Below are 21,039 nucleotides of genomic sequence, written 5' to 3'. Positions count from 1 at the left end.
TAAATACCAAGAAAAAAAAAAAAGGCCATGTAATGCAATTGCTTTCTAAGTAGATCTCATTGATTTCAATGGGGAGTTCTACTTAAACATCAGTGATATAATGTAGACCTAAAAGTTTACATTGTCTTTATCTAAATATAGTAGAAACACCATTATTGCACAAATTACAGAACTTTATCCCATCAAATGTATTTTCTTCATTAACATTCTTTTCACCCTGCTCACCCAACCACCAAATAGGTCAGAATCATTTACATGCAATGAAGTGAGCTGTAGCTCACGAAAGCTCATGCTGAAATAAATTTGTTAGTCTCCAAGGTGCCACAAGTACTCCTGTTCTTTTTACATGCAATGTCACTCTTACTACATTGTATTGAATAGTGTTTGCAAGTTGCTAACATCAAAATGCGGCCAGGCAATTTTGACCCTTAAGACGCTACCAAAAAAAGAGCAGGTCAAAATTGCTTCAATAACTGGCAGAGTTGTCATGAAGCTAGTGAAATTTGACAAACTAAAGTTAAGGTTATAAACTGGAACTCGCTGTTTGATCTGCTGGGTGCAGTAGACAGGCTATAATTTTGTATTAGGTTGAAAACTAAGAAAATAATTCCTTCGACACTCATATTTTATATATATTTTTTGAAGTTGTCTTTTAATACAATGCAGGGTTAATAATACTTGATCGTAACATATACAACTACTCTCTATTCTTCTCATATACTTCAAGACAATATTTTATGGAGTTTCTAATACAAAATGTATGCGCTGAATGGTCAGAGAATTTTTTTAATATGAGATTTAAGTGACATAGCAGTAATTTAATATAGTGTGTTGGTTAGATGCTTTCAATATATGGCAGTTAAATTCTCATCCTATAGCACTACAGTTTTAGATTGGCAGTACAGCATGCCACAGTTTCTGTTATAAACCCTATTTTAAGTTATGCTCTACATTTTTCTGCTTTGCTGAGGCTTAGTCAAACCATTAAACTTATACAGATATTATTTGGGTTTAATCTGTTTCTTCACATTAGTGAGACCCTAAATAATTCTGACACTCTTGAACAAGGGTGTTTGGGAACTGCCCCTGAAGATTTAACACAAAAACAAACAAACCCATTTTTGTAAGTGGTGTTCAAATTATTCCAAAGTTTTTCTCCTGTATGGGGAAGAGACTGTACGACTGGCCTGATTCCAATGGGAATTTTGGAGGAAGGAATCCAGGATCAAGAGACTAGAGAGCATTTCTGTTTCTGAGGCATGTTGTGCATATTTGTGACTCAATTTTTGCCAAACCCCCGATTGTTCTCGATTGCTAGAAGCAGCTTCTCCCGGAGTTTTTCTATTGTAGAATACTGTGGGAGGATCAGGATGTGATAGCAGGTCTGTGCTTCAGGGATGTGATCTTCAGACATAGTCATGTGTGGGTTGAATTTTATCTTTATACAGTCCATTCCCATTACAGGGATCCGGTCGCTTCCTGTGAGAAACACTACAGAGCAGAACAGAATTAGATTTCAGCTGGAAGAAGAGTTAGAAGTATGTATTTCAAGTTACCTTTTATAAAGTGATGGACATTTGAGGAATATTTACGATAGCACATTTCATATAAACTTATCTCCAATAATGCTTTGCAGAATGGTACAGTTTCAGAATGATATTCAAATTATTTATATAGCTCCACAGGCATGACTAGCACTTTAAAGGCAAACAGATAGACTGTAAGCGTCTCAACTGCAGGGACTTTGTCTAAGGCCTTGATCCTGCAAACATTCATTCAGAAGTCATTTTTACTGCACAGAATCTTTGGGCACTGTACATGTCGGGACAGACTTTGCAGAACCCCAGAGGAGTCAATTCTGCTCATGGTAACTACTCTATTTTGAAAGATTTTTCATTAGTTGAATTTTTGGGAGAAAAACTCTTCTGTTGGTGGACATGATACTCACAGAGAAAGCCCTTCTTCTGTGCCACTGTGAGCTCATGGAAAACCTTCCAGAACATTTTGATGGTGGGGTGTGATGGAGTGTACATTCCCCAGTAGACTGCATTCTTCAAAATGGAACAAAGGAAAAATGTTTACTCTAAAGAAGTGAAACTCAGTGGATAAATCAGAATGATATTGGAGAAGATTCTTTCCCCTATTCCCTTCATACCTTTTCAAATTTGTTCCAGTCATAATTAGCATTTCCAATTGCCACCTCCATCAGTTCTTGAGGCTGGAAGAATCTAAGTATCTCTCTGTCCAGGACTTTATAAAATCCCCTCTTGAACTCCTCATAAATCACCTCCACAGATTTGTTGAAGACGTAATCCACATACTTGTTGACAAAGTCCTTCCTTCACAGAACCAAAGAGAGACATTGGTTAGCTCACACACAACATTCTTCTCTTCATACACATAGGACAGTAAATATATTTGCCTGGTCCCCTTGCTTCTCACCTCACAGCAATACAATAGTAATAAGAATAGCTTTTATTCAGGTACAGTTTGACACACAATTTTTTCCTGTAATTTTTTTTTAAGAAGTATTTTTCTCCTTGTTAGAAAGACTGACATTTCTTTGACACTAAGGAAGAGGGAGACATTCATTTAATGGCTCAGATAATAGTTTCAAAAGATGGTTATAAAAGTTTCTACTGAGGTTCTAAAAAGAACTAGGTAAGTTCATGCAGGGTAGGTCCTTCATGGATATTAGCCAATATGATCAAGGATGAAACCCCAGCCTTTAGATGTCCCTAAGCCTCTGGCTGCCAGATGCTGGGACTGGACAAAGGGGGTGGATCACATGATGATTTCCTGTTCTGTTCATTCTCTCTGGGGCACCTGCCATTAGCCACTGTCAGAAGACAGGATACTGGATTAGCTGGATCTTTGGTGTGATCCAGTATGGTCGTTCTTATGTGTTGTGTCCCAGGGGTAGGAAGTACTTTAGAATCTGACCCTCCAAACATTTACTGCTGGATTTATTGCTTACTACTGTGAACTGAAATCATGATAGTCCCAGTGACTACTCATGACAGTAAGAGCTACACTCAGTACTCACAGGATCTGGCCCTGAGTTTGTAAGAAAATGGCAAAAATTTAATTAGGGATTGTGTCCTCATCGGGAGCCTGAAGTGGGTAAAGTCTCAACAAGTGCCTTTAGACTGCCCGGTTCTAGGGAGAGAGTCCCAGGACCATGCAATTGCACACACGCATTTGGGGAAAATGTTGGTGAGTCTCTCACAGACACGTGCCAAAGGAGGAGTTGTTTTAAATCAGTTATTGGGTGACAAGTCAAAGGTTCACATAACCTCACTAGGGAGAGGAATCTGGGACTGAACAAAGGAGACATGTAATCACTCCTAGCCTTCCGGGCAGAGAGGATGGGGAGATGGACGGAGGCTAGCTCAGGTCTCTATACAGGGGTGTTTGTAAGTGTTAAGCTTATCTTTTCCTGTACCTTCCACCTTATCTCCCAGCTAGGAGGGTTTGCCTCACTATCAGTGGCATGGAGGTACTGAGAACTGCAGTACTTAAAAGGACACTATTGTAAAGAGCTGGGCAATTGCTCTGACTCTGAGGCCTGGTTGTGAAAGGCCCACCAGTTAGAATTAAATAAACCAATCTGCATTAAGATACTTGTTTTTGTTGTTCACAGCTATGGAACTGCCATCTGGAATCAGGTCTACTTCCTTGTTGTCCCACGACACCTGAAACCATGAAAACATTCTTGTGACAAGAGGCAACAATCCAGGCAACCTTCTCTCCATTAAACAATTCCCTACTACGGTACTTGAAATCAATATGGCGGCAAAGTTCCCACTGGTGTTGTGCGTGTTACAGAAACCTTTAATCCAATCACCTTCAAAACTGCACTCGAGTGAAAAGAGAGACTGAGGGGCCTGCCTGGTGCAAATGGGACCACAATTTCAGTGACTTCCTGTAGCTATTAAAAGACATGGGTGTGTCAGTAATGTGCACAGGTAGAACTCTTATACACCTCTACCCCGATATAACGCGGCCCGATATAACATGAATTTGGATATAACGTGGTAAAGCAGTGCTCCGGGGGGGATCGGGCCTGTGGATGGATCAAAGCAAGTTCGATAGAACGCGGTTTCACCTATAACGCAATAAGATTTTTTGGCTCCCGAGGACAGCGTTATATCGGGGTAGAGGTGTATGTCATTTTCAGATGGGTGTGTTTCTAGGCATTAAAGGAAACATGAAGATTTCTGTCCTCTTTTTTGCCTTTCCCATCTCCCCTTCAAGCCCAGGTCTCCCCTATCATAAACAGAGCTTTCGCTCATTGACGGACAGGACAGAACGGGCTAAATTCAACACTAGTGAAGTCCATGGAATTGCATTTGCTTACAACAAGTCAAGATCTTGCCCACTGTGATTGGAAGAGACCAGCCTCAGAGCCAAAGGGCTCGTCGCTCCAATAAGAGACTATGATAATTAAAACAAAATCAGTTAGCTCCTACAAGTATCTTATTTAAAGTGGGGTTTTCATGTTCAAAGATTGGGAAGCAGGGAAAATAATTTGTGTTGCAGTAGCACGTCAGAGCCCCAGTCACCGACTAGGACACCATTGTGCCAGGTACTGTACAAACAGAACAAAAAGATTGCCCCTGCCTCAAAGAGCTGATAAAAAGACACTCTAGACTTGCATTCCCATAGTGGCTTATTCTGAATTTCCAAAGGGAACAGTCATTGTCTCCCAAACTGGATAGCATTGGGGGGGGGGGAGAAATGAATAAGCGACTGAAGTAAGTTCATGAAAAGTTTCCAAATACCACCTCAGCAGTGTAAAAGCGCCCAATCCACCGTGTGAAGCGAAGAACAACATTTCAAAAGTGACAACAATTGTAACTACTGTAGTGCATAGCAAATGAAATGGACATGTATTGTAACAGCTTCCAGAGGTACTCACACAATAATGTATCTGAAGATTCTCTTCAATATCATCATACTCATAATCTAGAACTGCCTGCAAACTCCTAAAGGAAAAAAAAAAGAGAGACCAAAATATATTTATAAGTTGTTAGATGACAGACCACGTGATAAATTACCCTGCATTGTGAGTAGTGAAATCTCAACCATTTATTATTGATTTGTAATAACTATGAGCCATTATGTTTAATATACAATTAAAAAATCAATTGATTGTTTGTAGATTAAATTATGCTAACCATAGTAGCAAATACTATAGTTAAACATATTTCCAATCGCAAGCAACAAAAAATTGTAAATTCTGCATTTATGGGTAGAAGGACTGGATACACGTCAAGGACAAGAGCCACCATGAGAAGTTTTGGGCTCAAAAACCAGTAGAAAATCTACACCCATTTCCCCCATCTCTGCTACCGTATCTGCCACAGAGTTCCGTCCTTCTCATCAATCTCTGTCTCCCTTCCCTCCTGCAGGTCAAGCTGGGAATTTTTTGTTTTCTCAATATCTGTCCAGGAAAAACCTGTATTTCAAGGCTGGTTGTCCCATAAAACATATGGTATTTCAACTTCTTAGAAGTCAAAATGAGTTCTATGTTATAAAGCATAAGTTGTTTTGCATGCAACCAGCACTTGTACATATGTTTTATTGTCCAGCGCAATTACTAGTAACTGTAGTTTGTCTTTTTTTATTTTTTTTTCTTAACATTGAATCTCTGGGCTTTGATGACAACACAAGCTATTCAGGCTTTGCTCTTTTAGTTATACTGACATCCTCACAATAGCCAATGTATGTGGTATGCTGTATTTCACAGCTGCCTGTGCTACATTCTCTCCTTCTGTTCCAAACAGACAGCAGATAAGACGTAAGGTAGGGCAGGGTGTGCAGCTGTCTGACAGATCTTTACCGTTAGGGCTTTGTGTGGCTCAAGGTGCTACTGATTCCCTAAAAAAAATGGATCCAGATGTACTCAACAATGCATCTCCTCCTGTTACAATGCATGGCCTTAATCCCCAAATCAAATCACAACCAACAGAAAGGTACTACAAAAATAGGCAAAACCAGACAGACAGCCTAGTACGAGGGTGGCCAAAGTGTGGAATGCTACAGAGTGGGTCATAGCAGCCCTCATTCTTAACGTGGGCCCAGAGAGTGGCGATTACGAGACTGCATATAAAACTCAATTTGATCAAGACTGCAATCCGCTCTATTTTAAGAGCAACACTGCTGCTGGCAAATTATTGCCAACACGAGCCTCACAAAGGCAGCTTGCATGACCCTGACACAGAACTCACGCACAGAAAAATAATAGAACGTTTGCTACTCGTATGCTTCCACCTATCTATGTTCTTACATAGCCCCCACTTTAACCTCAGTACCTGAATACCTCACATATATTAGCCAATTTATCCTCACAACCCCTTGGTAGGGAAATGTTAATCCCATTTTACAGACATGAAACTGAGACAGAGGATTTAAGTGACTTGCCCAAAGTCACACACAGGAAATCAGTGGGAGAGCTGGAAACGGAACCCTGCCTCAAGTCCCAGATCAGTGTCCGAACCACAAGACTATTCTTCCTTCCTCTACTCTACAGACAATATAGTGAATGTCAACAAACTATCCAGCCCGTTCATATACATGTGGGTACATGCACAAACTCCTTTAGAGATCCAGCTGGAACCAATAGCTGAAATCACTTACTTCCCTACCACAGGACTCAGCTCTTTCAAATCTTCGAGGGAAGGCTTCTTATCCAGAAGTTTCTTAAAAATAGCGAGTGGGAAAGGGATGAAGGCAATGATCCTGTTGAACAGGGAGAGCCCACACAGGATCCCAAAGAGGAAATACTTTTTCTTCTCTACCGAAGGCTGAAAAAAACCCAAGTGTTGAAATATTATAACTGGAGAACCAAGTAAGTAGTAGGTCATGATGGAACAAAAAACAAACAAACAAGCCAGAACGGAGAGATCAGAAAGACAACATTTACGTAAATCTTTTGGTTCATTTTTGAGCCCTAAAAAGGTTAATTACAGAATTTTTTATACTAGTTGGATCACGTCAAGGTCAATCGATGCAAAATTTAACTCCCTCTGCACATTTTTTAAACATTTTTGTTCTGGTAATTAAGAAAAAGCAAAATCAGCAAAAACAGACCCTATCAGTCATTTAAGAAGAGCTGAAATTATGTTTAAAGAAACCCCACCAGAACCTTCTGATGTTCCCCAAGGCTCCAACCCTGCTCCATTCAAGTCAATGGCAAAACTCCCACTGAAAAAAAAATGGGAGTAGGACAGAGTCCTAAGTAGCGGTGACACCTGGAATAAGAGGTCTGCTCCTGTTTTGAAGCCCAATCCAAGGTCCACTGAAGTTAATGAGACTCTTTAAGGAGGACTGAATCAGGCTACTGATAAAGAGCGGGCATTTGGCAACTTTGGGGCATGCATTAGCCACAGATCTGCCATCAGTGGATTTCATGGACCTCCCGTGTCTCACTGGGAAATGTGTTAGAGGTCTCACTCTGTGCCTCATCAGCAAAGGATAAGAGTCTGTTACAGGCCCACCGAGTACACCTTGGCTCTTTAACTCAAGCTGTAGCAGTTCATGCTTTTAATCCCCGGTGCATCAGCCAAGATGGTGTGTGTCACACTATCATTTCACAGAGTGCAAACCAAAGGCAATTAATGAGCAAAATTATGTTGAAAAGCCCTCTTTTAGACTTAATTTGCTGCATTAAGTCTTCCCCTTTTTTGTTCACATTCATTTGGAAATTGGGGTGAAGGAATTTACCTTTTTTCTTCCCCCTCCCTGACAAAAATAGATTTTGCTGAGCAATAAAACTAAATTTCACAAAGGAGTAAGGACACAGAATTAATTGGGCCACTGCCGTATAAAGTGTACAAAAGCAGCATATGACCCCTTGAAGAGTTGCTACTGATTGTAGGAATTTAATTGTTTTTGACTATGCTTGTAGTTAGCCTGGGAACACCAGTCATTCAGAATTCTGGAACCCTGGAACTGGTCCCCCATCTGACTGCATGCAGCTCACCTGAACTCTCAGAGATGCACTCTGATGATCAGTTACAATTTGTTTACTAATGGGAAGTTTCAGTATAGAGAACAGTAATCCACACACTGCTGTGGTCTGGCTAATTACTGAGGTTAGACAGAGACTATAATCTGAGTGGTTAACATTCCCTAACTTTATTTCTTAGAATTGCCAGACCTGGATCAGAAGTCCCGCTAGTCAGAAGCGGCAAGAACCCCTACAGGAGGCAGAAGTGGTATAATCTGCCTCTCATAAAGATCGCATCCTAATCCCTAATATCTAGAGAATGACATAAAACATGAGGCATGAGATTTTTATCCCTTTAAAAACTATTATTTGTAGTATAACAACTCTGGATAAACTTGTAATCCATATAAATGTCCAGTCCCTTTCTGAATCTAATTAAATTCTTGGCCACAGAGAACGACAGTCTAATTACCCACTGAATGGAAAATTATTTCCTTCAATACTTTTCAGTTTCATTGAACGTCTCCTTGTTCTTGTGTTGTGAGACAAAGACAACAAAGCTCATGACTTATCATGTATAGAGCATTCACAGATTTATGTGCTTTAATCATGTCCCCTCCTATTCAACTCCTTTCTATGGTCAACTAAATCCCAGTCTTTGCAATCTCTCTGCGTACGAGTTTTCCCATGCAGCCAATCAGTCTCTGAACCCTCTCCAATTCTGCAATATAAAACACCCAGGTGGAACAGACCCTCTCCTCTGGAAAATTGCCACAGCCTTCCAAGACCCTCCCCTGCCGACTCCAGCTCCTGTGCAGAAGGTAAGGAAGCTTGGAGTCAAAAAGCAAATTACTTCCTTTGTCTCTTGACTCTGAATGGCTTGAGCAGATTCTGACTTACGCTGCTAGGAAACCACATTGGGGACGCAGGGTCACAGTACACGAACATCCCATACTGTGGATTCACCATCTCTTCAAATAGGTACAGGAAGAATTCTAACGTCACTCCGCCTGCATCCAGGCCTCTCAACTCCCCTTCAAACTGCACCTGCAGAAACACAGAGAAAGAGGGCTATTCTTCGTAGCCATTGTTCCAAAGTCATTGCAGACTACTATTCCCCCAGAAACGGAACAATCAACGCCACATTCATCCCTTAGTGCTGGAGTCAAACTACTAAGTGCAGCGTATGCACAGCTTTAGGGCTTGAAATAATCAGCCCTTTCCAAGACCAGAGCAGGAACAACTCTGCAAAGGGATGATTTGGGAAGACTTCATCATTCCTGCTCTTACAAATTGCAATTCTCATCTCTCTTTTGAGCTCTGACTCACCTCGTTTCCCTTCTCTACCTTCTGAAAAATAATGTCCACAACACACTGCTACAGTGCACGTTATGTCTGCTTAGAGACGCACTGCTCTCGCTTTTTCCTCTTAAGATAAGCTGAAGTTGGCTTTTGAACTCGCCAGCCCTCTGAGGTCCCATGGCAAAGCAACAGACAAGCCACGCCGAGTCAGCCTGCATTCTAATGAAGAACCACAAGCTGCGGTGTCATACTGATCCAAGGGCAGGAAGTATTAATAGAGAGGGGTAAACGGTCACTGTCGTGCAGATGTAAGACCACAACCTTGCAGTAATTGATCTTTGTTAATGGGGGGGATCATATGGTTAAAATCTCAAAACCCCGGTTACAATTTTCAAAGCTGTCGAGGGTAACCAAGCATATAAATCTGCCTAATGCGTTGAAACCGATCCTTGCTAATTGGCTAATTAGACACCTAATATAGCTAGAGCTGACCAGAAAATGTTTTTTCTTCCATGGAAAATCCTGAGTTTTCATCAAAAACTGAAACTACAATGTTTTTGAGTTTTCACCCAAAAAGTTTTCATTCCCCCACCCCCAACTAAAACATGACATTTCTGTGGAAAGCAGGCAATTTTCAGAAATAATTTCAGGTACTTGAGAGGCAGTTGCAATGGAAATTTTTTCAATCAGCCCTAATTCCAACCAGCTATACAGTTTCTCTCTAATCTCCTTCATATTGCTAAGTAGGAAGAACATGACTGGGCACCATACCAACAACTGCTTTTTCAGGACACTGTCCTCCACCAGACTTAGTTTACGTAAAGTATCTTCAACCAGGTTGCTGCGTTTAACTTGCAGAGGAAAAACAGGGAACTCAGGAAGCTCGCCCTTTCTCAGGAGTTCATTCTGCTTCAGTATGAATTGGGCTTCTGCCTTCGCACCCTAAAAAAATGAATATATAACTATATTTCCAGCATCTTGCCTGAAAAAAAACTACACGGATAATGGGTAAAACATTTTCCCCCCTATGTGACAGTTGCCCAGCTCTAACCACTAATTTACTGCATTGCATACCCATTTTCTTTCATTTGAAACAAACTGTGTTAGAAGTAAGTGGTATTCACGTCATACAGCATAATTAGAACTTCTTTTATAAGGAGAGTTAGATAAAAATGTGAATGAACTCCATATCAAAAGAGTCATTTTCCAGGAAAACATGACAGAAATGACTATGGCAAACCACTGGATTTATGGCTTATTGCAACAATCTATAACCCACTAAATGCCCCCCCCCACCCCGCACAGCTCCCACGACTGGAGGGGTGTTAACTGGACACTTCACCTGGTATGGTCCCATGAAATGTGGTAACTGCTCATGCTAAAACTGGCCTCCCTTGTATTTAGCGCTGACACTTTGCATACCTTTCCCCAGAGCTCGGTGTAGCTTGAAAGCCTGTCTCTCTCCCCAGCAGAAGTTGGTCCAATAAAAGCTATTACCTCACCCACCTTGTCTCTCTATGGCAAACCAAAACACCCATTGGTAAAAGAAGACTTAAGTGATGTTTAAAGGAGTCACTTTTGATGGTCAATTGCAAATTCCATTCTTTGTTACATCAGAATGGCCCCAAATCCTGCAATTCAATCCACAGGGGCAGAGTCCTGAGCCTGGTCAGACCCCGTCCCCCACCCCCGGGGAGGCTGAGGGTTCAGAATGCTGACACAGTGTGGCACACTTAATAAGATCTAAATAATTCTCATTTAGGTGGTACTACTCTTCTCCTGTAGGGAAAGCAGGAAGGTGCTGGCTGAGGCTCCAGAAGCCCTTTGTTAAAATTCTGCCACCAAACCACAGGGAAATTAGAACAATTCCCCACCCCCCAGCCCCGCAACCTATAATGGACTAAATTCCACTGAATTGCAGGTGTATTTTCAAATAATTGTCCTGGGAGACAGTGCTCCCAAGCTCCACTACAAGTTCTTTTCCTCCCTCCCACCCCAATCTAAAACCACACTGCCCCATGTCATGTTACAGAGTCGATCATGTTAGTATATTATCTGAACAACCAATGCCATTTTCTCCAAGAACAAAATATAAACATCTCCAGCAAAATACTCTATACTGGCATGTGATAGCACCTGCTGGGTCATGCAAATCCTTTACTTAGGCTATGGCTACACTACAGCTTAAGTCAGTATAAGTTACGTTGCTCAGGGGTGTGAATAAGCCACCCCCATGAGTGACGTAAGTTACATCGACCTAAGTGCTGGTGTGCACAGCGCTATGGACATAGCTACTGCCACTTGCGGGGGCTGGAGTCGTTAAGTCGACGGCAGAGCTCCCTCTCGTCGGCATAAGACTCTGCACTAGCAGCGCTACAGCTGCACCACTGTCAGCGCTGTAGTTTAGCCACAGCCTTGGTTTGGGGGGAAAAAAAAGTGAATAGATTCTAAGTCCTTCACTTCAGCACATGCTCCTGGGGTTGAAACGCCACGGTAGATTTGTGGCGCACAAAAAACAAACAAACCTAGACTGTTTCTCACAGTATACAGAGACCAGATCATACCTCTTGCATGAAAATTGAATCAAAGTGGAACACTTGAGTCTTGGAAAGCAAGTTGAAGACAAAAGGGAAACGGCAGAATATGACGGGAACGTCGTCTTCATGACACGAATTCTACCAACGAGAATGGTACATATCTTTTGAATACTTAAAAATAAAACAGGGAAGTCCCAGTTTCCACACTCTTAACTCATTGATTCCCTCTCTTCCCTGCCCTCACACACAAAGAAGTGGCACTGCAAGGCTGCAATCTCCTTCCCCTTCTTGCCTGGGAGACAATTCTAACAGTCTCTCTACCCCTTTGGATTAGCTGCTGTGCATCACGTGCAGGTCCTGGGGCCCATTTCCCCCACCAACCAGGTACTGCAACTAAACCCAGACTTAAAAATCAAAACACAGCTACAATATGGAGTTAATATTAAGGTTAGACATTTCTGAGGTAGGCAACAGGGTGTAGTGGTTATGACGCTGGACTGGGAATCAGGAAACCAAGGTTCTATTCCTGGTTCCGTCACTGACCTACTGGGAAAGTCACTTCAAAGCTCTGTGGCTCTATTTCCCCTCCCATGGTTGTGTGTGTTTCTCTATTTAGACTGTGAGCTCTTCTGGGCAGATGCGGTCTCTTGCTTATCAGCTGTTCAGAGCCTGGCACAATCTGCCCTCATCTCAGCTGCAGATGCTAGGTACTACACTAATAAGGAGCAACTGCTGTCTTTTAACCATCCACTGTCCTTAGAAACTCTGGAATAACCAGGAGACGGTACAATGTCATACTTACAGCTGTAGCTTGCCATGAGCGCCACCTCCCTACGTCGGTTGGAAGGATAAATGTTCCGGAGATTTCATCTATGTAAAAATTGCTTAACTGTAGCGTGTAGTTAGCCTTCCTGTTTGCCTTGAAATGGAATAAAATTTGGGTTAAGATGCACGTGTTGGCTTAGAACCAGTGACGATTCTCTATGCGTTTATTCAGACTACACATGCTTACCCTGTACAGCTTTTCAAGCACTTCTAGGAGAGGTTTGGTGTCCCGGCAACGGGGAGTGGCGTAAAATGGCAGCTGAGATACTACAGCCTTTTTGAACATCTGTACCACAGTGTCCAAAAAGGATGCTGACAAAGACATCCAGCATTTTTCTGAAATATGAGGGGAAAATATTCATTTAAATGAAACTCCCCTGCCAAAAAACACAACGAAAAAAATCTCTAAAGAAACACACACATCCCAGCCTTCCTCCACAAACACACCTTTCAGCTTGCATTCTTATGAATGATACATGATTCAAAGTGTTTTTAATGCAACATGGTTTTGGAGGGAAACAATGCAGCCACTAAATGCAATCAGACACCATACTTCAGCTATTTACACCCACTCATATAAAACACACATACAGAACAACAGCAGATGAGAGAAACACCAAGCCTAAACGTGAACTTATGACCACTCCAGGCCAATAAACAGTCAGAGTTCAAGCGTAATTTTCTTAGCCCATCAAAGGCTCTTGTCACCCCTCTCTGAGTCCCTCTCCACTGGCTCCCTCTCTTGTTTCAAACATACGTTTCTTGACCTTAATTTCAAGGCCCTTCACAATCTATCCCTACCCTACCCTCTCATTCAGTATCAAAAGGTTGAGTCCTGCCTCCGAACGGACCATGATGCCAGCCTCCACTGTCCACTTGTTAAACTTTCAAACGAGCACCTTCATGTTTCTCCCACGCTGCCCCGAAGGCTTGGGAGTGCTTACCTCATTACCCTCCTTCAAAACCCCACTGCCAAGATGCCAATAAATCCCTGACAACAACTGGGCTACTGGTGTGCTGATACCACTGCCTATCATGCTGATCAATACTATCTCATTGTTTCCTATGCTCTCCAGTCTGTCTGCGTCCACCTAATTTATCTGGTCTTATAATTAGATTGTAAGCTCTCTGGCGCAGTGACTGTCTTTTTGTTCTGTGCGTACAGTGCCCCAGGGACCAGGAGCTTCTGGGTCTAGGATTTCTAGGCCTGATAGTACAAACAACAACAAGAAAGGGAGCCCACTGGTTGTTTAGGATGAAGGTGAAGATATATGGTCTGTGAGTTGTGGAAGAGATGCACGTGAAATTGAGAAGAGGAGCTGAGGAGTAGAGTGTAGATGGAGTGTAGAATATTTTATTTCCTTGCTTTTTAGGGTTTGCATTGATTGACTGTGCAGTCTAGCACCTTTGGATCTAACAAAAATTGTGTGAGAGAATAAATCTCTCTCTCTCACACACACACACGTCATATAAAGATTTTGGAAAAGCAGCACTATCCACAAGTAGTGAAGTGAAGAGGCAAAAGTTATCACTGTGTATGTTTGCACCAGTATGTTAACCAGGTCCTAATGAAGTCATTTTAAAATGTGTGCTGAAGTTACCATCTCGGGCAGTGGCTTCTCCTCATGCTCAAAGTGAAAGAGCCTTACCCAGTATGTTTGAGGAACGGTCACTCATGCTATTAATGGCCTGCGCAAGTCGCATAACAAAAGGCTCCAAGTTCTGTTCTTTGCACATCACAGAGCATTCTGGCAGGAGTAGGAAAATAGACAAAGCCTCACGATGAGGAGAACGCAGTGGAAGACCAGGAATCAGATCCGCCATCAGATAGTAATTTATCTGTATGCAAAATAAAATAAAATAAAATAAATAAAGGTGGAGGAGAGAAAGCACTTAGAGAATGATTTGCAGTGCCATGTACGGCCAATACTTTCTACCTGGCATAATGCTGGACTTGAAACTTTGCAGAAGAGTTTTGTATGTAGAGTTTAAAGCATTCAGTGCAGTCGGAGTTCAGATGTAGTTAAAATAAAAAATAATCTGTTATAAAATAATAATAATAATTGGAGATATACCAATCTCCTAGAACTGAAAGGGACCTTGAAAGGTCATCCCAAATGCCTAAACTATCCAAATTATCTGGAAGTTGTGCTGCTGCTCTGTTTCTTGTCTACCCCCCAATTACAAAGTCACGGCGTTAAAAGACAGAAATACTTTTGACATTATGCCACACGCGAGGCGATTTAGACATGGGATAAAGAGTTGTCCCCATCTTCTCATATACTTGCCAGCTACCTCTTTTTTATGTTTAAAAACAATTCCTCATACTTGGGAGGTGAAGCCTTTGGGAGATGAGAGGTTTAGGGAAATTAACGGCCTATCAGGAGAGTCCATATGTTAGCATATCCAAGTGCAACGCATCACTGCACAGGGAGCAGAGTTTGGATCTTACGCTTGTCCTGAGCAGCTCTGGCAGATAGCAATACAGACCCTTCATGTCTTCCCCAAACACACACAGAAAAATTCCCTTGCAAGTTAATTCATTAACAAATTAATCAGTAGCAACCTGTGTGATGAAGTGGGAATTTACTTAATGTTTTGTAGGAATACTGTGTGTGCCTCAGTTTCCCCTATATGTTGCAAAAGTATCTAGGTGGTGGGACAAGGGTGGGTGATCGTTCAGAGACCCTAGAGGGCAGCTGTGACTGCTGCCTAGCACCCTGGGCCCAGACAATGGATAGACACTCTGTGTCCTGGCAACTGATAGCCGGGCCCCACGCTCTGCAAGACCTGGAAACAGATCAAAAGACGGAGGAGGGGCAACTGGACATGACGGAGGGTGGGCTGCGGGAAGCGAGTCACTCTCCTGGTTTGGAACATGGGGGGAGAGCCCAGGGTTCTACGGCTCCCCAAAATGGACTTTGCTGAATCTTCCTACTTTCTGTGCTAAGAAGATCCGTTCTGTGCTGTGTTCCAGATGACTAAGAAACCCTTCTGATTTACGACGCTGGCTGAGAGTCATTGCTGACTGCGAAGTTGGGGGTGCATGGCCCCTGGCGGTGTGTGGAAGGCTTTCCCAGGTCCCCTAGTCACTGCAGGGAGCTCACAGCATGAAATGGGTGCTGAGCACTGCAAGATCAGACACAGGAGATGCTGAAGCCAAGGAGTTGTGCCCTCGTGAGTGTGCACCCTGCGGGGTGTCATGCTACAAGAGGGTCCTGTCTCAACTTCACTCAGAGCAATTCCAGAGTACCGAGCCTGTGCACCCCGACGCCCTGTTAAATTAAGTTATACCCTGAGTGTAATTTGCACAAAAACTTGCAAGATCTTTTACCTGGTTAACAATCCACTCGTTTTTGGTTAGCTCATCAAATACGTCCCTTGCCTTTTGTAGATCAACACCAATACAATTTGCTTCCAACGCAGAGCTGAAGTGATTAGGAAAAATATACATCTCATTTTATACAATAAAGGAGGAATATACCTGCAATATACCTCAATGGATACATTTTGGTCTCAGGGTTGTTGTTCTTTTAAAATCTTTTCTGGAAAACGCTCTTTCCCCTTTAGCAAGTACTGATTTTTAACAGGTTCTTCTTCAGAATTTAGTGCTGTGCAATGTGCCAAACTGACAGCCCTAGAAATTGACTCTCTCTGCTAATCTACAGGACAGAGAGTGGTAATGCAAGCTTCCCCCAATGCTCAGTCAGCGTGCCTCAACCAAGCATCACCTGTCAGGGGGAAGGGGACAGCTGAGTATTTGTGCCCATTCAATCCCTGGTCACTCTGCTGAGACTGTTCAATAGTGAGGGCCAGTTCCAGCTGTGACATGGACAAGGGTCCACTGTCTGGGAAGTGACCTAGGACTACCCACTCAGGTCACACTGCCACCAAACAGCCCACGTGTCAGTCACTATTTTAATGAGCTGGATTTGAACCCGTGACGCTGTAGGCTCACAACACAATACCAACCCTGTCCCCTAAATCAGCAAAAATGATATCAGACACCTATGGGTTTTATTGGTTTTTTTTTAAATATAAACAAGCTTAGAATCGCTGTAGCTCTGTAACAAGCCCCGAAGGATTGTTGTTCGCCTTCGAGCTGTAGAACTGCGAAGTGAAGTGAAAGAGTACGAGAACACATCTTAGCTCAGCTGGCAGCTTCTTTCTGCAATTCTTATTCAGGTCTTTTAAAATGAAAGCTTTAGGAAACTCAGGTAAATTCCAAGGGCTAGATCCGCCCTGCCCAGGGTGAAGGAGTGGGAAGAGGGGAAAGGGAGCATTTTCCAACACACCCCTAAGCACACTCACAAACGAATGCTGAGGAGGCCAAACAGTAGACTGGCCAGCTGACAAGCATGGTCTGCTGGCTAGGGGTATGGTTGGGTCTCTGGCTGCCTAGTGCATATACTGCAGTGTGTAGCAAATGCTGGCATGGGTGCTGGGGATTCAGCATGTTGAATAGTGTTCCTTTGTTAAAGAAGTAGCAGAGTATCACAACTGCATGATCCCTCTTTGCTACCTGGAACCTTCTTGTCCCACAGCAACATGACGGTTATTCAAACTTAAAAATGGCTGATACCGCTCTGCTTTAACTCCCTTGCCACCCCTAAGCCCGGCAGGTACATCTTCTGGAAATGGGCATAGGGTTTTGTCTTCATAATTTAGTTGACTTACAATTTTAGCTTCTTGTTTAAACTTTGCAAAGAATGGCATTGAAAGTATCACTTACCTGGGTTTTAAAAAACTTGCACTTAAACAAGCAGGAGAAGAAAATATCACGGCTATTTCCCTACAAAAGGCACAATAATACAAGAAAGTAGGCATTAAACAATTATCCCACCTAGTAGGTCAATGTATTAGCGCTCAGACATTTACAAGACTGAATCTTAAGCAATTACTCTGTTATTTTAGCTATTAGAAGAGCACGTTTGTGTCTGCCTTATTTGCATGATGAATTTTCTACTGCCAAAAGATGCCTTCTTAAAATATGTCATTTAGAGGAAGATAATGTTTGCTGCAGGATTTTTATTCTCTCTCAGGGCCTGATCTAAAACCCAGTGAAGACAGTCTTTCCATTAACTTCAACCGGTTTTGCATCAGGCCTTTAGAATCTAATCTGACTCCAAATGAAATGAGAGGGTGTCTTTCCAGTCAGTTAAGGGTCTGCTTCAATTCCCATTTAGTGGCAAACAGGTCTCTGATGATTCAATGAAAAACAATGAAAGAATTGAGTTCAGGAACAGTGTTTAAGTCAGGGCTGGTTGTCATCAAAGAGCGTTCATACAAGGCTGGCTAAATTGTAAGACAGCCACGTTATAGGCTAGCTATGGGCCTAGTAGCTTCAGTAAAGGCAGTAAAACAGACCCTACTTTTGTTTAAAGTTTATGAATAAGTTTTTAGTACATCGACTATAAAGATGTCTAAAGACAAGTCTTCATATCCCATAATGTAGAAAAGTGGTAGACAGCAACCTTTTAGCCTCCTGGAATTCATCAGTGCCAACTGTCACTGCCATCCATTTATCTATCAACGTCCTGTCAAGCCTGCTAATCTTCTGCAGGGTATCTGCGGGAGAGATCCCACGTGCATGCTCAAGATCCTTAAATAAAACCAAAAAGCAAAGATACAACAATAAAAGATTAAGTTCAGTAAATGCATATGATTGTATATAAAATTATAAACCACCACTGCAAACAGGCTTTTTACAAAGCAATTGATCGAATCTGCTCCCACTTTTGCTCAAAACTGAAGACCCTGCATTTGCATTAGGCAGGTAAATGCAACAGGCAACGTAGAGAAACTACCAGGTCGCTAATCTTGTGATACTCTTCCTGACATTAAAGTAGATTTATTTTATGTGGAAGGCTATAAAGTAAAAAGGCAAAACAAGATGCGAGTACTACCATGACAACCCTGATTCTTCCCAAATTGAAAAGAAAATTTTTGTTTTTATTTACATCAGGGGTCGGCAGCCTTTCAGAAGTGGTGTGCCAAGTCTTCATTCATTCACTCTAATTTAAGGTTTCACGTGCCAGTCATACATTTTAACGTTTTTAGAAGGTCTCTTTCTATAAGTCTGTAATATATAACTAAACTCTTGTTGTCTGTAAAGTAAATAAGGTTTTTAAAATGTTTAAGAAGCTTCATTTAAAATTAAATTAAAATGCAGAGCCCCCCGGACCAGTGGCCAGGACCCAGGCAGTGTGAGTGCCACTGAAAATGAGCTTGCGTGCCGCCTTCGGCACCCGTGCCATAGGTTGCCTACCCCGATTTACACTTTGTAATATAGTGGGAAGACAAACAATAAACACGTGCAATTCTCTTGGCTTGGATTCTGAAGCAGAAGAAGGAGATCATCATTACTAACCCTTAGAGATGGGACCAAACTGTACCTAGGATCCCTCACAACTTAATTTTAGCTCCTGAAGGTCACCAATTTTCCTCTTCACAGTATCCCTTATCTATCCAACAGTTAGTAAAATGAAAAAGGACACAGGTTAAGGTATATTGCAGTAACAGTCTGAAAGCTCCTGCATTGATTCTCTATGCCAACCAGTTCTTTGAGATAGCAACCAATTCTAAAACCAGGTTCCCATTGCAGTCAATGAGAGTTTTGCTATTGACCTCCATATGAACCAGCCCTAGAATGATCTGCACACAATTCTAGAGAGGAAGAAGGGTCAGTACAGGAAGAGAGCCACTAACTAGGTTTTGAAGATTAAAATTGTTAAATTTGGGGTGGGAAGAGGAGTTAGGGGACCACATAGTTTCCTACCAACCGCTGCGGGTCTCCAGATTCACTTTGTATTTATGGATTACACTTTCTGGAGATTAAAGTGAACTGCTTGAGAAATCCTTGAGCTGATGACTGGAGGATCTTCTCTGCTCAACTGGCTCTCCTAGCCTGAACCAGGCAATATAGATACATGAGCTGTGTTCTAACTAACTTCAAACTACTAAATGAAAACTTCCAATCTCGCCTGGACCTCCTCCTGCTCCAACAACCATCACTTAGCTCCAAACTATTTCATTCAGCAGACTATCAGGAAGGGCTTTGTGGATGACTTATGGTTAACAGAGCATCCATGGAGAACCACTATTCTCCACCAAAGGGCTCAAAGCCATAAATCATCACTAGTCTATTGCTATGGTTAATTAATGTTTTTACAGAACACTGAAGATGTAAAAGCTCAGTATAAGTACCAGATATTATCATCAGCCCATACTGCAGCTCTTCAACCTCAACTTCCTCCTTGCGAGATTATGGTCAGAATTATACCCACCACTGTAACTCTTTTCTTTCTACCATTCTGCATGTGCTAGGTTAACACTGGGTGATTTACTCTTGCAACACAAACTTGTTACATATTTCCTTTCTTAAGATATGTCATTTAGAGGAAGATAATGTTTGCTGAAGGATTTTTATTCTCTCTCAGGGCCTGATCTAAAACCCAGTGAACAACATTGGTTCATATACTTGAGTATATTTAAGGAATGGATTTTCCTTTCTTAAAACACTGTGTCAGATCCTCATGCCAAATCAACGAAGTTTCATTGAAATCAGTGCAGTGATGACCATTGACAGCAGCTGAGGATCTGGCCCATAACATTTGATTTTAGAAAAAAGTTACTAAGAGCAAATATTAAAGTTGCATAATACTTCCCATAAAAAAGTAATAAGAATCTTAATTAAGACCTCTAATGCCTTCATAGTTTACAGCCAGCAAAACTGAAACTTCACAAGGGAATGAACTTGGGGTCAGGGAGGTGTCTTTTGTGGGCCCCATGTAAATCTGTTCAGATTTGGCTGAGTTATAAACTGGATATTACCATTTTCTCCTCTGTGTTTTGCTAACTATTGCTTGTTCCTGGCAAAAACTGCTGCTATGTTATTGCTTCCAACCTGTTCTCCATAAACACAACATATCTACTTTAAAATAAATAAAGCTTAAATTTGCTAACATGCTAGTGACACACTGCTTGCAATTCCGCCCACTCTCATTGAAACAAATGAGTTAAATGAAATCTACAAGACAGGATATCACTACCTGGGACTGAAGAGTACTGACGAAGTTGACATACGTTCCAGCAAAAATCATTTTCACTTGGACGCCCGACAGATCTACAAGAATATGAATCAGATCAACCCCAAATCCTCAATTTCTACTGCTGCTATTTATGCTGCTACTTTGTTCTCTTGGGCCTTAGGCACTGATCCACAGCCCACTGAAGCCAGTGCAAGTCCTTCTATTGACTTCAATGGGGTTTTGGATCTGGCCTCAGACCTGCCAGTTGCTAAATGCCCGCAGCTCCCATTAAAGTCAAGAGAATGGAGAGGGCTAAGAAATGCTCAGAAGCTGCTCAGCATGTTACAGAACTGGACCCTGGGAGATGTTATAGAAAGATACAGGCAAGAGA

General features: G+C 42.0%; 1 protein-coding gene across 1 annotated transcript in view; it reads right to left on the bottom strand.

Annotated features, from left to right (window-relative positions):
* HERC6 (HECT and RLD domain containing E3 ubiquitin protein ligase family member 6) overlaps positions 1–21,039 on the bottom strand; it is a 94,780-nt gene that overhangs the window by 56,126 nt on the left and 17,615 nt on the right. Inside the window, exons 8-23 of the mRNA XM_039540453.1 lie at positions 20,670–20,743; positions 18,093–18,220; positions 17,351–17,410; positions 15,953–16,046; positions 14,268–14,457; positions 12,806–12,954; positions 12,596–12,712; positions 11,821–11,931; positions 10,028–10,198; positions 8,855–9,001; positions 6,643–6,809; positions 4,922–4,988; positions 3,625–3,695; positions 2,156–2,339; positions 1,949–2,051; positions 1,282–1,491 (exon numbers count right to left, since the gene is read on the bottom strand). Coding sequence (XP_039396387.1) covers positions 1,282–1,491; positions 1,949–2,051; positions 2,156–2,339; positions 3,625–3,695; positions 4,922–4,988; positions 6,643–6,809; positions 8,855–9,001; positions 10,028–10,198; positions 11,821–11,931; positions 12,596–12,712; positions 12,806–12,954; positions 14,268–14,457; positions 15,953–16,046; positions 17,351–17,410; positions 18,093–18,220; positions 20,670–20,743 — 2,043 coding nt within the window. The remainder of the gene's footprint in view (positions 1–1,281; positions 1,492–1,948; positions 2,052–2,155; positions 2,340–3,624; positions 3,696–4,921; positions 4,989–6,642; positions 6,810–8,854; positions 9,002–10,027; positions 10,199–11,820; positions 11,932–12,595; positions 12,713–12,805; positions 12,955–14,267; positions 14,458–15,952; positions 16,047–17,350; positions 17,411–18,092; positions 18,221–20,669; positions 20,744–21,039) is intronic.

This window comes from Mauremys reevesii, linkage group 5, assembly GCF_016161935.1.
Source record: "Mauremys reevesii isolate NIE-2019 linkage group 5, ASM1616193v1, whole genome shotgun sequence".
NCBI classification, from domain to species: Eukaryota; Metazoa; Chordata; order Testudines; family Geoemydidae; genus Mauremys; species Mauremys reevesii.
Note: the sequence above shows the minus strand (reverse complement) of the source record. Positions and strands in the feature narration are given on the sequence as shown.